This window comes from Podarcis bocagei, assembly GCF_964188305.1.
Source record: "Podarcis bocagei genome assembly, chromosome: 15".
In the NCBI taxonomy this organism is placed as follows: Eukaryota; Metazoa; Chordata; class Lepidosauria; order Squamata; family Lacertidae; genus Podarcis; species Podarcis bocagei.
Window position 1 is genome coordinate 34828469 of NC_138141.1, and position 16370 is coordinate 34844838.

The window sequence follows — 16370 nt, forward strand, 5'->3', positions numbered from 1 at the left end:
CTGGGATCACCCTCATCCTGTCACACCCAGATGGTGAGCAGCCACCCACGTGATCCCACGGGGTGTGCTGTTTCTAATAATTGAATGCTGGTTGTCACCTCACAGGGAGGGGGCAGATCGCGCAGGTCCATTTCCCAGGACTATTCACTGTTTACATTTCCAAAAGGGATTCCTGCCTCTGCCACGGGCTTTGCCTTGTGACCTCAGTCCCCTTGCTCCTCTCGCCCTCTCAGTTTTCCTTTCAGTAAAATGGGTCAGGTATCTGCTTCGGCAAGGCTTGTTTGGTTGCTAGCGCCCGGCGTAAAGGGCAACCTTCCTCTCAGTTTGCTGGCCAGGCGGTTCATTTTGTTTTTGTTTTTGAATATAATTTTTATTAAGTTTTCCATATTTCATTACATTTCAGAATAAAAAATCAAAGAATTTATAACTTAAAGCATTGCTTAAATAAAGCATCAACCTCCTTCCCTCCCTTTAACAGCCTTCCATATCACTTTACCAATTTCTTCACATTCCTATATTTCACTTTTTTACCTTATATCAATCTTAAAGCAATCACCTTCTTATAAGTAAATCAGCTTCTTAATTTCCCATTACCAAACATTTCAACTTAAACCTACAAACGTTTTCAACTGTTTACAGTTTTCTTTCATATAAAGTATAAATTTGCTCCAGTCCTTTTGGAACAGTTCATCACGGCGATTCCAGATCTTCCCCGTCAACTTTGCCAGCTCCACGTACTCAACCATTTTTCTTGCCAATCTTCCAAGGTGGGGAGTTCTTGTTGCTCCCATTTCTGGGCCAGGAGTATTCTTGCGGCCGTTGTTGCATACATGAACAAGGCCAGGTGGTTCATTTTGAGCTTGTCTGCTTCACTTACGACAGTCCCCGGCCTTGTGGCCGGCAGGGCCTCACAGCCGCGGTCACTTCCAGGGATGGCTGGGTGTGCCTCGGAGACAAAGGACCCCACCTTTGCCCTCACACTTTCCACTTGGTGGTTGGCCATCATGCGGTAACTTCTCCTTTCCTCCTTTTTTTTTTTCCTTTTCGAACCTCACGTCAGGAAGTGGTGTTTTGCCACATGATGTAGGTTACCGCAAGCGTGCTATCTTGAGGTGAAACGTGTCTGTGCCTGCCTCAACAACAAAACAAAACAAAACCCCACCCCCCAAACCCTTCATTTCAAGTTTAGATACCTTGGGGATAAAAATACACATTTAATTATGTCAGTGGGTGCATGTCTGGGCTCCTTAGCTGCCGACTGCGGTGTGACAAAAAGGCGAATATTTCTAAAAGCCTTTGGAGCCGCCATCATACTTTGCTTGGCTAGTCACCTCAGAGTCACAAGGAGTGGGGGGGTTTTAATTGATGGGAAGCCAAATGGAATATCAACCCTGCAGGGTGTATTTACACTAGAGTTTTAAACTGGTTTAGGATGCACAAGTGGGATCTGCAACAAAATGTTGCAGTGTGGCCTGGGGTAGGTGCGTGTGGCCTAGGGGAGTCCCACGGGCCAGAATGAGAGGACTTGGAAGGCTGCATGCGAGGCTCCCCATTGCTGTTCTAGCAGGTGTCCTATCATACAGAAATAGCCTGATAGAATCATAGAATCCTAGAGCTGGAAGAGACCCCAAGGGTCATCTAGTCCAACCCCTTGCAAAGTAGGAATCTGGTGGAAAGAATATAGAAACATAAGGTTTATTAGTCCTTGCAAACTAGGGCATTCTGAGTGCCAGCTCACATGCTGCTGTCATGGAGCCACAATAAGAAGGTCTAACACTCATTGGAGAAGCAGCAGGAAGGAAGTAAAGCCGGAGAGAGAAAACCAACTTGCAGGTAGTTAAGAAGGAATCAGCAAGGGAAGAAAAGGTTGCCTTTCTGCCTGCTGCTTCAGGTAGCTAATTGCATGCCTTGTCGCTTTACTTCCAACATATCAGGGAGAGCTTGTTACCAGTTCTGTCATGATCAAATGGTAAAGCTCTCCATTTCCTGCACAGTTGAAGAGTGGGGCTTCTTTTTGGTGTTCCAGTGCTCATGACAAATACCGTTGTCCAAACGAATTCCCCCCCTCCAGTTACCAGCTGCTACATGTTGCTTAACTTTAGCAACCAAAGGCTCTCCTTCTCTGCTGGCTCTAGACCTCGTCCATTTCTCCTGCCTCCCACCAATTTCCAAAAGGCAAGAGGACATTTCGTTCCTCATCGTGTTTCCTTCTGTACCTTTTAACTGACCTAATGGCCCTCCTACAATCAACACCTCAAAACGTAGCTGGGAAGGCCCAGTATGTAAACTCTGGCTGCTGGGAGTTGGCCAGTGCCTCAAAGCCGCCCACTTTCTCATTGTCTCCCTTCTCTGTTGCCCCTAACGAAGGATGGTCCATTAGAGAGAATGGGGCACTGCCCCACCAGCCACAGCCAGCCACTCCCCTCCTGCCTCCTTCCTTACAACCAGTTCGGGGGCTGGTTCTGCCTATCAGCTTCCTCTTTGTCAGGGCTGCCCTTGGAGAACCCATCAGGGAAGAATCCTGGGAACTATAGTTTGTCAAGGGTGCTGAGAGATGCTAGGAGACCCCTGTTCCTCTCCCAGAGTTACAGTTTCCTCCAGAAACTGCTTTAACAACAATCAATCACTCTTCCCAAGGAACTCCATGGAATTGTCCGATTTTCTTGTTTTGCAGCCATCAGTGCACGCAACTGCGTTTATTATTTTATTTCTATTATTCTGTGTTTTTCTCCTCTGCCACGGCAACGGTCATCGGGAAGCATTGAATCCATTAAGGGGAAAGCAATTAACAGGATATCTGACAGGGTCAGTTTGCAGCATCCTGTTCCTGTGTTGGCATGTTAAAATACAGACTTTGTTCTCCATCTCTCTCTCCCTTTCTCTCTCCCTTTTTATAACTTTGGCAGCTAGCAAAGGGCTTCCCGTATTTGGGAGGTGAGGTGCAGTGTGAGAATGGATAGCCGGCTTGGAAATTCCCAGAATAAGCTTAGTTATCGTGCCCTTTGGTGTCTCTTCACTGCCGTTTCATTCTCACAATGTGGATGGCCCAAGTGGTACCTGCAACAAATTGTTGCAGAATGGAGGACTCCTGTTGAGGATGACAGCCAGCCAGCCGACCACTAAGCTGCAGAAGTACTTATGCCAGGAAGAGAAATAACATTGACCAGAGTGGCTGGGGCAACCCAGTCAGATAGGTGGGGTACAAACAACTACTACTACTACTACTACTACTACCTCCAAGGCAGACAGTGAGTTTGTTGGCTATCCATGGGTGTGATTTCTGGCCTCCCGCATCCCCCAAACCCAAAGGGTACAACCGTCACTCCTTTTGTCCCATGAAACCAGGTGTTCATTTTTATTTTTAACCTGCGTTATTTTTATCCCACCGCTCCTACTTTCAAGGCAAGTTGCAAATCAATACAAGGGGAGTTTAGCATTCCGATTTGAAGGTGAAACCGGTGATCTATTATGCAGAGGGAGCAATAAAAAGCACCTCTAATTATACGGCAGGAACACATGCAGCCCGAAAGGGAAACCCATAATCAGCTGGCGCTTCGTCCAGGACACCTGCCAAGATAAGGTGGGACTGCACACCCTCCTGGAAGTTAATTCGGAAGGTTGGCAGCCACCCAATTCAAAGAAATATTCAGCGATTAATCATGCAAAGTCCATTTAAATCTGCATCTTAAAAAATTGTGGGGGTGGTAGGAAGAAAAATGCCGCAATAAAGCAGGACTGGGGAGCCTGTGGGGAGAAAGCTAGAGGTATATAAAATTATGCACGTGGTAGAGGAAGGTTTTATCTCCCTTCCCCACAACACTACAACTCAGGGACATGCAGTGAAGATTTAGGACAGAGTATTTACTCAGGGACGTTGGTGGCACTGTGGGTAAAACCACAGAGCCTAGGACTTGCCGATCAGAAGGTCGGCGGTTCGAATCCCCACGACGGGGTGAGCTCCCGTTGCTCGGTCCCTGCTCCTGCCCACCTATCAGTTTGAAAGCATGTCAAAGTGCAAGTAGATAAATAGGTGCAAAGGTAAATGGCGTTTCTGTGCACTGCTCTGGTTCGCCAGAAGCGGCTTAGTCATGCTGGCCACATGACCCGCAAGCTGTACGCCGGCTTCCTCGGACAATAAAGCAAGATGAGTGCCACAACCCCAGAGTCGGCCACTATTGGACCTAATGGTCAGGGGTCCCTTTACCTTTACCTTTACTTACTCAGGCAACACAAACTATGGAACTGGCTCCCACAGGAGGCAGTGATGACCACCAGTTTGGATGTCTGTGAAAAAGGATGAAACAAATTTATGATGGAGAGGGCTATCGATGGCTACTAGGCATGGTGTGCTGCCTCCCCTGTCAGAGGCATCAATGCTTCTGAATATCAGTTGCTGGAAAACTCAGGAGGGGAGAGGCCTCTCATGCTCGAGAACTGCTTGCAGGTGGAGCAACAAAGGATGAATCTGCAAAGTTTTGTTTTCAAAATGAAACCAGTTTCCTAAAAAAAAAATGCTTTTGAGGGTTAGAAGATATATGCAACAGATCTAGATTCTGCATGGAGTACGTAGAAAAAAACAACTCCTCCATCTCCACTGATTCTAGAATAAAATGTTACGTGTACACTGCCTTTGAGTGGACCAACACAACAAGTGAGCTTCACGACTGAGCAGGGATTTGAACCCTGTCTCCCGGGTCCTAGTCCTGTACCACAGTGGCTCGGCTGCAGTGCTCCAAACACCACTGCTTCAAGTGCCACCTTTTGACTCTGGTATCCCCCCTACCACCACCAGATGTCCACCATCAATAGCAGACCCCGGTCGACTTTCCAGGACGAATGCTTCCCTGCCCCTTGCTTTAATCTAATACAAAAATTCAGGGATTGGACCTGCAACTTTCCCCCTCCTTCATGGCAATGACATGTTCTGTGTGCTGAGCTACGGGCTTCTCCTGTACAAGGCCTTAGGATATTTTGTTCTCAGCTGTGTGTCTAAAAGACAACAACACCCCCCAAGAATTTCAGTTCCACGTAAACGTATCTCAGGATCTAGATGCGTGGAAGCCTAGCCCAGAGGCCTCGCAGCTCTCTCCGGGATTTCCCGCAGCCTCCGATCGCATCACATGCGTTTTCTAATGCTTTCTGACCCCGGGATTTAAGGATCATGTGCTTTTTGAGATGGCGAGGCAGTTTGCCCTTGGGCTTTAGACATACTTCAGCAGATTATCGCTTTATCACTGGCTGCGGAGCTCTTGGAGAACAGTAGCGTAATTCTCCTTTTCTTAAGCAATTTAGGAGGAGAGCAAGAGGAGCAGGGACACATTTAGGCTTATTAAAGTATGGATTACTTGCATGGCTGGCCGTCCGCGGATGGAGGAATGGGGTGTTGGTGAGGAATGCTAGCATGGGGAGGGGGGTTCTCGAACCTTTGCAAAAAATACTATTTCGATTTTAATGCATTTAAAGAGATTGCAGAAGAATACCAGGGAGGAGTACATTGCCAGGCCGAGCCAAATTTTGACGGGCAGAGTTTTGGTGTGCTGGGGGTGTTTCCTGCAAACTCCTCAAAGCTTCTGTCTTCTTCGCAGCTTCCCTCTTTTCGTACAGTGTTTTAAAGACAGTTTTTTTCCTTTTGCTGGCTTGCGATGAAGCCAATTAGGGTTTATATTATTAGTATTAGTAGTACTGGTAGTAGTAATAGCAACAATAATTTAACCGCTTTCCAAAAACGTCTCTCGGAGCGATATACATAATGCAATGAAAACAGCCTAAAGCAGTTAAAAGGAAAACGGAAAGTAACAGCAGCTTAGTTTTTTATTATTCATAGCCAAGAGGGGATTCGAACCCTGGTCTCCTTGGTCCTAGTCCAACACTCTAACCACTAGGCCACACTGGCTCCCTACAGCAGCTTAGTTTAGAAGCAATACAAGGTCGACACCTATGGCAGAGACTTGGTCATCCAACTGGGAAAGGGGGTCACAATAAAAATATAAATCGCCTTTGGAAAGTGCAGATACTGTTGTATCTTGACAGGAGTGTTGCTGCACAGAACAAGGGCATCTGCACTGAAAGCCCTGCTCCGAGTTACTCCAACTATGTAGCTAACATCATAGCATCGCTGCGCCAACCAGGTTTCAGGATGTGATGTCACCGCAAAGCCTTGACATGTGAACAGTACTTCCTGCCCTCACTCTGAATGGGTGGGTGTTTTTTGTGCCCCTTTTCCAGCCCCCTCCCCGTTGTTTCAGGGAATGGAGTGGGGTATTTCACAACGGGGACGGCATTGTTCCATGAAATTCTTGCACACACCCATTGCACCACAGCCATGGTTCAAAATACTGTTGCAGACTTCAAAAAGATCAAAAGTTGCCTTGTTTATTTGTCCTGTCTCGAATTATTCCCAAAAAATACACGAAAGGAATGCCAGGCAGTCGCCATGTCATTATCATACAGCAAGTAAGGCTAATGACTCAGCAGCCATTTGACATTTCTTTTGTATGGGTGTAATATATCTGTTTACTCAAAAGGACAATGTCCCAGACTTTAACCATCCATTCTGAGTTGGCTGGCAGTGTATATATATATTTCTGTCCTCCATTTTCCTGTAGTTGTTATTCTGCTGGCTCCCAAAGGAAGGCCATTCCCTCTACTTCCGACATTTAGACAGCAAGTGCCGATTGTTATCACCCTCACGCAAAAGAGGGAGGTTTTGGAAGGTTTGAGGGAGCGTCCCAGTTTGCAGAAGCGCGCACACACACAAAAATTAGAGGGCAGAAACTCTCAGAGTGAGGGAAACCCTGGAAACAGGTCGATGAGGACTGGGCATCCTTGAAGTCTCTGTGTCTACGTGCCAAGCTGGTTGTGAAGGCTGGTCCTCACCTCAGCTCTCCATGGCTTTGTCCACTCAAGGCTAGGGAAGTGGGGGAAAGTCAGTTCTGCTTGTGTTTAAATTCGCGCTTTCCGGAACGCTGTGTGGACCTCAATGCAGCCACCTTTCGAAATTAGAATTTCTCCGAGTTTTGCAGTCCAGTTCTCTAGCTATGAATTTGCACAAGGGGGGGGGGGTGTTCAACGCCTCCCTTCCCTACTTGTTTCTAAATCTAAATAGTCCTTCAAAGGTGTTGCTAATTGAAATATACTCGGAGTCGAGAGTGGATTTCATGCTCTTTATTCAGCTCATAGTGGTGAGGAGGAATGGAAGTCCCCTCAAAGTATCTGCTTTATATACATTATTTACACAATGGGCTGCATGTGACTGGTTAATTCCGGAATTCTCCTGTAGGCCAATCAGGTTGTGGATTCACTTCCATCTGGAGTAGATTGGGTGGCTCCTGCAGACCAATCATACTGCTGCATTGTTCTAGGACCAATCAGACTGCTGCATTCTGAATCCTATTGTTCTGGGACCAATCAGACTGCTGCATTTTGGATCCTATTGTTATAGGACCAATCAGACTGCTGCATTTTGGATCCTATTCAACTCAGTACATAACACTAATCCCACAGAAACAGTTACAAGAAAGGAGGTGTCGATTTAATATCAGGAACAACTTTCTGAGAGTAAGAGATGTTTGACAGTGGGGAGGTTGTGGACTCTCCTTCCTTGGAGATTTTAAAGCAGAGGTTGGAGGCCCATCTGTCATGGACGCTTTAGCTGAGATTCCTGCATTGTAGAGAGTTGCACTAGGTAACCCTCGTGGTCCCTTCCAATTCTACAATTCTGTGATTCTTCTCCTCAAGTAAATATCCTCAAATATATGTGTGTGTGTTCGCACGCTTGTGCATTTGCGTTAGCAGAAACACCCCTTGTCCGTTCCCGCTGCAAATGTTTTGCCAGCTAATTTGTTCAGCGTGTGCTCTGTGAGAATGGCCGCTTCCTTGGAAGGCCTCTTGGCTCCCCTCTTGACTGGGCATCAGCAGATTCCCCACGGTATTCCGGAGCAGTTTAGTGTTGGGCGATGGGCACTCATTAAATGGCCCTGAGTCATGCGCCTGCCCTTTAGGGCTCAGCCCACACACATCTGTCTCTGATATGACAAGGGCAGCAGGAAACATTTAATTGGACCTGTAATTATAGGGCACGCGGCAGCATAACAGTTCCCAAAAAAGGGTACCGAGGTGGAGCTGCCAAGCGCACAAAAGGCAAATTGAGGTTGGCTGGTTTGCAGCGCGGTGCAGAGCCAATGTGCCGGGACAGCAGATTTCCACCTGCTTTTAGACCGGGTTGCAGGACGGGCGAGGCATTTGCACAGAGGAACGTAGGAACCTAGCACCTTCTGCATGCAAAACCACTGAGCTACTGCCCTTCCCTTAGAGGCAGAGTAAGATGCTAGTCCTCATCGTTCAAATTAAAGAAGTGATTCAAACAGGGAGCTGCCTCTTTAAACCAAATCAGACCACTGGTTCATCCAGCTCAGTATTGTCTACACTGACTGGCAGCAGCGGATTAAGTGTTATGTGCAGAGCAGGCCAGAGGGAACTGAGGGAGGCTGAGGCTTGGGGGTGTTCCATTTATCTATTACATTCCAGACCCAGCTTTACTCCAGAGAGAGCATAGGTGCTTCCCTCCCTGCCATGCTGTTTTCAGAACCACCCTGTGAGGTAGGTTAGACTGACAAACAGTGGCCGGCCCAAGTGCACCCAGCAAGCTTCATGGCCGAGTGGGGGATTTGAATCCTGGTCTCCCAGGTGCTACTCCTAGTCTAACACTCTAAACTGGGATTTCCCAAACTTGGGTCTCTCTCCAGATGTTTTTGGACTACAATTCCCCTCATCCCTGACCACTAGCTAGGGATGATGAGAGTTGTAGTCCAAAAGCAACTGGTGGCCCATGTTTGGGAAACCCTGCTCTAACTGCTACACCACACTATTCCACAGTAGAGTTTGAACTGGAGAGGGAGTTCCTTCTGATCTGTGGCTCAGGCATTTTAGGGGAGTTTGGGACTGCTGCGTGAATCGCGATGACAACAGACTGACTCCTTCTCCCCTTTTCCTTCTCTCACCCTCAGTATTTCTGGCTGTTCGTCCTCTCGCGGGGTTTGGTCGGCATTGGCGAAGCCAGCTACTCCACCATTGCTCCCACCATCATCGGAGATCTCTTCACCAAAAACACCCGGACCCTCATGCTCTCCGTTTTCTACTTCGCAATCCCTTTGGGCAGGTATTGAACTCCACGGACCTTTTGACTCCTTGTTTCTACACGCATCATGTTTCGTTTCTTTGCTTTCTTACTCTGAACACAGAAAACGCCTTGAGCCCTGGGCCATGTCTGCACCTTACATTTGAAGCAGTAACAACCTTCAGTGTCCTTAACAAACTAGAGTTCCCAGAAAATTCTTGGAGTGGGTGTGTTTAAAGTAGCTTTGTAGTGCTTTAAATGGATGGTGTGGAAGTGGCCTTGTGTTTTTTTGCTCTGGCCCGGTCCACTGTTACCTTCAGCCCCACCCACCACTCGTCCAGGCCCCATCCACTGGGGGCATGTAGCCCCTGACAGAGTGCCCCTGAGGTACAGAATAACTGAGGTCCCAGTTTGGAAACCTCGGCTACGGTGCCAAGCTTGGGGCTAATGGCTTCCTTCCCTGCTTCGAGCCGCCCTTATCAGCCTGGTGCATTCTGGGGATTCCTCTCTCCTCACAATGCCTCCTTGCCCCAGCTTGGCATGGTGACAGACGGGTTGGGCGCTCCGCATTCCAGCTGGCAGGGCCGTTTCCTGCAGGGAATCTCAGCGCCGCATGTTTACTTCCATCGGCGCGGGGGAAACCTTTCCCGTAATCAGTCGGGTGACAAAACATCTGTGGCGGGCTGGCGAACAAGCTATCCTGAACTCACCGTTTGCAGGCCAGCTTGTAGACAAAGGGTTGAAAGCATTCCTTTTAGCTCTTCAGGAAAAAATGCGTCCCCAGGCCCGCCTGAGAATGCTGGGGGCAGCTTTTTCCTGAACAACAGCAGGAAGCGAGGCTGTGAATTTGGCCCGTGACTCTGGCTTTAAAATAGCAAGCTCGATATTGTTTGGGTGGTGTAGTGAGGAGGGTCAGATCAAATGGGGTCCCTGGGCCATTTATCTGAGAGGGGTCAGTAAGATTATTCCTGGAACTCCCAAAGCTACTCGTAAAGGCAACAGCCAGCCCCAGTTGTTTGCTCCTCAGCAACTGGTACTTAGAGATGGTCAGGATCTGTCTGTGAACTAAACCAAACTACTCTAGATTCTCTTAAAGAATCCTGGGAGTTTCATTTTGGTGAGGGGGATTTCAGTAGGCCTCCTCTCAGCACTATGGATTTCCAAGGGTCCCTATAGAAAAGGTAGCAGCTGTTAAACTAGACCAAACGCCTTGAGGACTTTGTAACCTTAAGGGCTAAAGACCTGGAGAGCTCTCCAATGCTGATCCTACTCAGAGTGGACCTACTGAAAACTATGGAAATGACTAATTTGGGTCAGATTATTTCAAGGTGTCTAGACTGAGTAAAGCTCAATTGCATCACACTTTTTCAAATGAGATGGCCAGGATGCTGAATTCTGCACGCTTATACCAGTAGTCCCCTGTTGCCTTGAGGGACATCTTTGGGAAAAGAAAAGGCTAAGGAGTAAACCCTACTGAAATCCAGAGTGAAGTCCCTAAGACTGCTGGATGGTGCCTTGTGCACCTCCTTCCGGCAACTTTGGCCAAGCTGGTGCCAAGCATATTACTCTGCTTTCCTTTGGACCATATCAATGAGGCCGAGAGAGGAGCCTTGTCATTGGGCAGCCCAGAACCTTCATACACAGTGCCCAGGATTTCGCCCTGGGGGTGTCACTTTGGTGCTACAAATGCAGCAGTTGACTTCAACCTCAGAGGCACACTCTGTTGTCTCTCTAGAAAGACGGATGCTGACAAAAAATACCAGTAGCTTTGTTTGTGTAGTTCCTGAGACTGGTTGCAGAATGCACAAACAGCTCTAGATGTTCTCCTGGACTGTGGGACTCCCTTCCCCTGGAAATTCACGCGTGCCTTTCAGCCATGATCTAGTGGAGCTTTCTTTAAAGCAGGCTTTGTGTGGCTACGGTGCAGCTGTTGGATTGGTACAGGTGATGTTTTAAAGTACCATGTTTTCAATCCATTTGGTTAGCCGTTCTACGCATGTTGGATTCTGCACTTCAGGTGCCGCTGGGAGATCAAGTGGGCTAGGAACTTGAACGAATGAATGAACTAATTCCCCTATTTTTCCTCTTGTCTTTTGCTTTGTTCCCCAGTGGTTTAGGGTACATCACTGGATCAAGCGTCAAGCAAGTAGCTGGTGACTGGCACTGGGCCCTTCGGGTGAGCAAGCAGCCTGTTTTTTTGGTGTTTGTTTCAAAGATCTGCTCCGCTCTGCCCCTAACTGAGGTGCCCTTTACAGATCACGTTGCCCACACATTGAAAAGAATACATGTGGGACTTCTATGGGTGAGTCATGCTCACCCCCAGTGACCACACCATCGGCACGCTGGAAGAAGATCTACACCGTGTCTAGCCAGCTTAGTTCTCTCCAGATGTTATTGGATTACAATTCCCATCAGTCCCAGGGATGATGGGAGTTGTAGTCCACAGCATCTGGGGGGTACTGCACTGGCTGTCCCTGCACGCTGGCTATCACATAGAGCTATGCGAGGGAGAGCATAGAGAAGCTCTACCTGCAAACATTGGTGCACGCGTAGAGCCTCTTCTGATGTGGTTTCAGCAGATTACAAGGCACTATTACTATGAAGACCCTCGTGACAGGGCAAGCTGGGCATCCCATCAGCCAGGGGAACTGCAGCAGCTGGTTTCCTGCATCAGGAGTGGGGGACAGGATGACTATCAAGGCCCCTTCCAACACTTGCCCAAGATAATAATAATAAACAAGAATCAGGCACCCTTTCGGTTGGCTAAATATTAGAATGCTCCCCTCATGCCAGTGTCATGGGAAACATTACAGGCTAAATAGCTTCCTGGACCACTGTTTTGCTAGAAGTGGAGGAAAAATCTGCTGAAGAATTTAGGATGCTTCTGGCTTGAGGTAGATTATTGTCAGGACAGGAAAACGAAAGGTCGCAGCAGCATTCCGTTCCCTCTGCTGCTCTTTAGTCAAAGTGTCCCTTGGCTGCCATGAAACTCAGCCAGGGATGTTTTCGTGTTTTGTGGGAGGGATAATTGTTTCCCTTTTGCATTCATTTTCCTGCATGAAGGTTTCTCCATTTCCTTCTATACACTTTGGGGGACCTTGAGAAATGTGCGGGGGACACTTTAAGCATGCAGTGGACACAGCAGACACAAAGAGCGCTTGACCAGAAAAAAAGAAAAGAAATAGCCAACAGGAAACAGGGCAGCAAAACTGTTTCCTAACCTTTGACTCCGCTTGGCCTCTTGCCAGTGGAGGGGCGACTTTTCCCGTGGATGGAATTTTAGGAAGGTCAAAACTATGGGATGGGAGGTGTGGCTTTTGTAGATAATGATGTGGGGTGCTAAAATAAGGTCTCCTGGCCTGTTGATGGGGCCAGGCTATCGGCAGCGCATAACTCAGGTGCTCAAAGCTCTACACCAGTTGCCTATATTGCTACTTGGTGTGGTTCAAGGCTTTTGTTCTAGCTTACAAGGCCCTGAACAACTTTGATCCAGAGTACCCCAGGAAACCACCTAATTCTTTATATCCCAGCCTAATCGCTGAACTCTTTCGGGGAGCCCCTCTTAGTGGTCCCCAGTTGCTCGAACACACAGCTCGTACTAAGGGAGTTGTGCTTTTAGTATTGCACACTCAATTTTATGCAGCTCCCTTCCTGTCGAGGTCAGAGAGTCTCCCATCCCTCCTGTGAACATCCAGAATCCGCTGAATCTTTTATTCCAGCAAGCATATTTAACTGAATTGCAATTGTATCATTTTTAACTCATCTTTTTTTAACATTTCCATTGTATTGAGTTTCTTGTGCACCACTTAGAGAAGATTGCAGTTACGCTGGGTGTTCATTTTGCCCCAGTCATCCTCCCTTTAAAAAAAAAACAGGCCGTGTGCTCTAGATGTTTCTGATTCCTGGTTCCTCACACCGCACACCTCTTTCTCCTCCAGGTCTCCCCACTTTTAGGTATGATCACCGGCACACTCATCTTAATATTTGTTCCAGCTGCTAAGAGGGGCAACGCCGAGCAGCTGGGGGCGCAGCTGAAGGCTCGGACCTCGTGGCTGAGGGACATGAAGGCCTTGATAAGGAAGTAAGAGAACTATGCAGAGGTGGGGGGGGGTGGGCACATCAGCCTGTTTCCATCCTGTGTCAGTTTTGCACCCCCTAATTCAAAGTTTCTTTGCATCCTGTTTTTTGCTGATTTTTTTGCTGACGTAAAGGTAAAGGGACCCCTGACCATTAGGTCCAGTCGTGGCCGACTCTGGGATTGCAGCACTCGAGGGAGCCGGTGTACAACTTCTGGGTCATGTGGCCAGCATGACTAAGCCGTTTCTGGTGAACCAGAGCAGCACACGGAAACACTGTTTACCTTCCCGCCAGAGCGGTACCTATTTATCTACTTGCACTCTGATATGCTTTCAAACTGCTAGGTTGGCAGGAGCAGGGACCGAGCAACGGGAGCTCACCCAGTCACGGGGATTCGAACCGCCGACCTTCTGATCAGCAAGTCCTAGGCTCTGTGGTTTAACCCACAGCGCCACCCGCGTCCCTGATGTAGGAGAGGGCTATTGATGGCTACTAGCGTGGGACATGGGTGGCACTGTGGTCTAAACCACTGAGCCTCTTGGGCTGCCAATCAGAAGGTCAGCAGTTCTAATCCCCTTGATAGGGTGAACTCCCATTGCTCTGTCCCAGCTCCTGCCAACCTAGCAGTTCAAAGGCACACCAGTGCAAGTAGATAAATAGGTACCACTGCGGCGGTAAGGTAAACGGCGTTTCTGTGCACTCTGACTTCCATCACGGTGTCCCGTTGCTCCAGAAGTGGTTTAGTCCTGCTGGCCACATGACCCGAAAAGCTGTCTGTGGACAAACGCCGGCTCCCTCAGCCTAAAGTGAGATGAGCGCCTTAACCCCATAGTCGCCTTTGACTGGACTTAACCGTCCAGGGGTCCTTTACCTTTTTTTACCTCACTAGCCACGATGGCTAGTAGCAATGCTTCTGAATGCTAAGTGCTGGAAGCCACAGGAGCAGGAAAGATCTCTTGTGCGTGAAACCTGCTTGCTCGTTTCCCACATTGGCATCTGTTTGGCCACTGTGAGGAGAGGATGCTGGACTTGATGGGCCATTGGCCTGATCCAGCAGGCTCTTCTAATGTTCTTATGTCTTATATATATGTATGTGTGTGTGTGTATGGACGCGGGTGGCGCTGTGGGTTAAACCACAGAGCCTAGGGCTTGCCGATCAGAAGGTCGGAGGTTCAAATCCCCGTGACGGGGTGAGCTCCCGTTGCTCGGTCCCTGCTCCTGCCAACCTACCAGTTCGAAAGCACATCAAAGTGCAAGTAGATAAATAGGTACCACTCCGGTGGGAAGGTAAACGGCGTTTCCGTGTGCTGCTCTGGTTCTCCAGAAGCGGCTTAGTCATGCTGGCCACATGACCCGGAAGCTGTACGCTGGCTCCCTCGGCCAATAAAGCGAGATGAGCGCCGTAACCCCAGAGTTGGTCACGACTGGACCTAATGGTCAGGGGTCCCTTTACCTTAGATAGATAGATAGATAGATAGATAGATAGATAGATAGATAGATAGATAGATATAGATGTATTAGAGCAAATTTTCATTTAAATTGCACTCATTGTATACACAGATATACAGTGGTATCTCGGGTTACAGACGCTTCAGGTTACATACGCTTCAGGTTACAGACTCCGCTAACTCAGAAATAGTACCTCGGGTTAAGAACTTTGCTTCAGGATGAGAACAGAAATTATGCTCCAGTGGCATGGCAGCAGCAGGAGGCCCCATTAGCTAAAGTGGTGCTTGAGGTTAAGAACAGTTTCAGGTTAAGAACAGACCTCCGGAACGAATTAAGTACTTAACCCGAGGTACCACTGTATTCTTCTCAAAGTGTGTAATGAAGATGCACAGTGCATTTCTTTCCCCCATCATGCTCTTTGGAATGGCTTTATCGTCTTATATTGGTTTGTCCATTCTGATGTTCTGTCCATGCTATTACAAAATTAAAACCAGAACCTTCCAGGATCGTTTATGGGGAAACAGTGAGAGCTTCCTCTTCATGGGATATAAAGCCTCCCCTTCTTGGCCCTAACCCTAACCCCAAACCCCTTTATCCCTTCAGCCGCAGCTACGTCTTTTCCTCTCTGGCTACCTCGGCTGTCTCCTTCGCCACGGGGGCCCTGGGCATGTGGATCCCCCTCTACCTCCACCGGGCGCAAGTGGTCCAGAAAACCGCAGAGACCTGCACATCTCAGCCCTGCGGGACCAAGGACAGGTGAGCTCCTGCTTTGCTTTTACGTCTAGCAGGGATGCTGCAGGGGGCAGCTTGCGCTGTCAGTCTTGCATTTGGCGTGGGGTGGGGCTAGATGCCCCCCACCCCCAGTGTCACTGCTCTAAGATTCTCTTAAGTGCCAGCTATAGCACCCTCCTTGGAAATAAGGCATTTCTGGGGAGTCAGTACATGCATTCTTTTTTAATTTTTAATTTTTTTAATTTTTATTTTATTAAAATAATTCAACATTAATACATGCATATTACGAATTTACAGACAAACATACATTTCATACAATCCTTAAAAATATTCATACATACCCACGCTCAATCCCACACATACTTCCTTTTCCCACCACCATCCCTCGCCCTACCCTGTGCTTGACTTCCAATCTACTCAATTGCAATCTCTTTCCACTTCTATTACTTTCTTTCACACGCTTTTAAACCAACTTTCTACTTCTTTTTCTGTTACACACATTGTATTTCAGTATTTATAACGGAACTTGTTTATTCTAATAGGAGTTCTGATTTTTTCAGTATGATTTCATATTCATATTCCAATCCTGCATTCAGCTGCAGGTTTGGCGTGACCAATATTGTTGTTGTTGTTTAGTTGTTTAGTCGTGTCCGACTCTTTGTGACCCCATGGACCAGAGCACGCCAGGCACTCCTGTCTTCCACTGCCTCCCGCAGTTTGGTCAAACTCATGCTGGTAGCTTTGAGAACACTGTCCAGCCATCTCGTCCTCTGCCGTCCCCTTCTCCTTGTGCCCTCCATCTTTCCCTGCATCAGGGTCTTTTCCAGGGAGTCTTCTCTTTTCATGAGGTGGCCAAAGTATTGGAGCCTCAGCTTCAGGATCTGTCCTTCCAGTGAGCACTCAGGGCTGGTTTCTTTAAGAATGGAAAGGTTTGATCTTCTTGCAGTCCATGGGACTCTCAAGAGTCTCCTCCAACACCATAATTCAAAAGCATCAA

The 16370-nt window shown here is 48.0% G+C and overlaps 1 protein-coding gene across 2 annotated transcripts in view; it reads left to right on the forward strand.

The window, feature by feature from the left end:
- SPNS2 (SPNS lysolipid transporter 2, sphingosine-1-phosphate) overlaps nucleotides 1-16370 on the forward strand; it is a gene marked incomplete at its 5' end in the record, with an annotated part of 98018 nt that overhangs the window by 54472 nt on the left and 27176 nt on the right. For both annotated transcript variants that reach the window (XR_014002584.1, XM_081173041.1), the window contains 4 exons: nucleotides 9006-9157; nucleotides 11225-11291; nucleotides 13054-13196; nucleotides 15245-15397. Coding sequence is in view for 1 of the 2 variants with exons in the window: in XM_081173041.1 (XP_081029167.1) it covers nucleotides 9006-9157; nucleotides 11225-11291; nucleotides 13054-13196; nucleotides 15245-15397 (515 nt within the window). The remainder of the gene's footprint in view (nucleotides 1-9005; nucleotides 9158-11224; nucleotides 11292-13053; nucleotides 13197-15244; nucleotides 15398-16370) is intronic.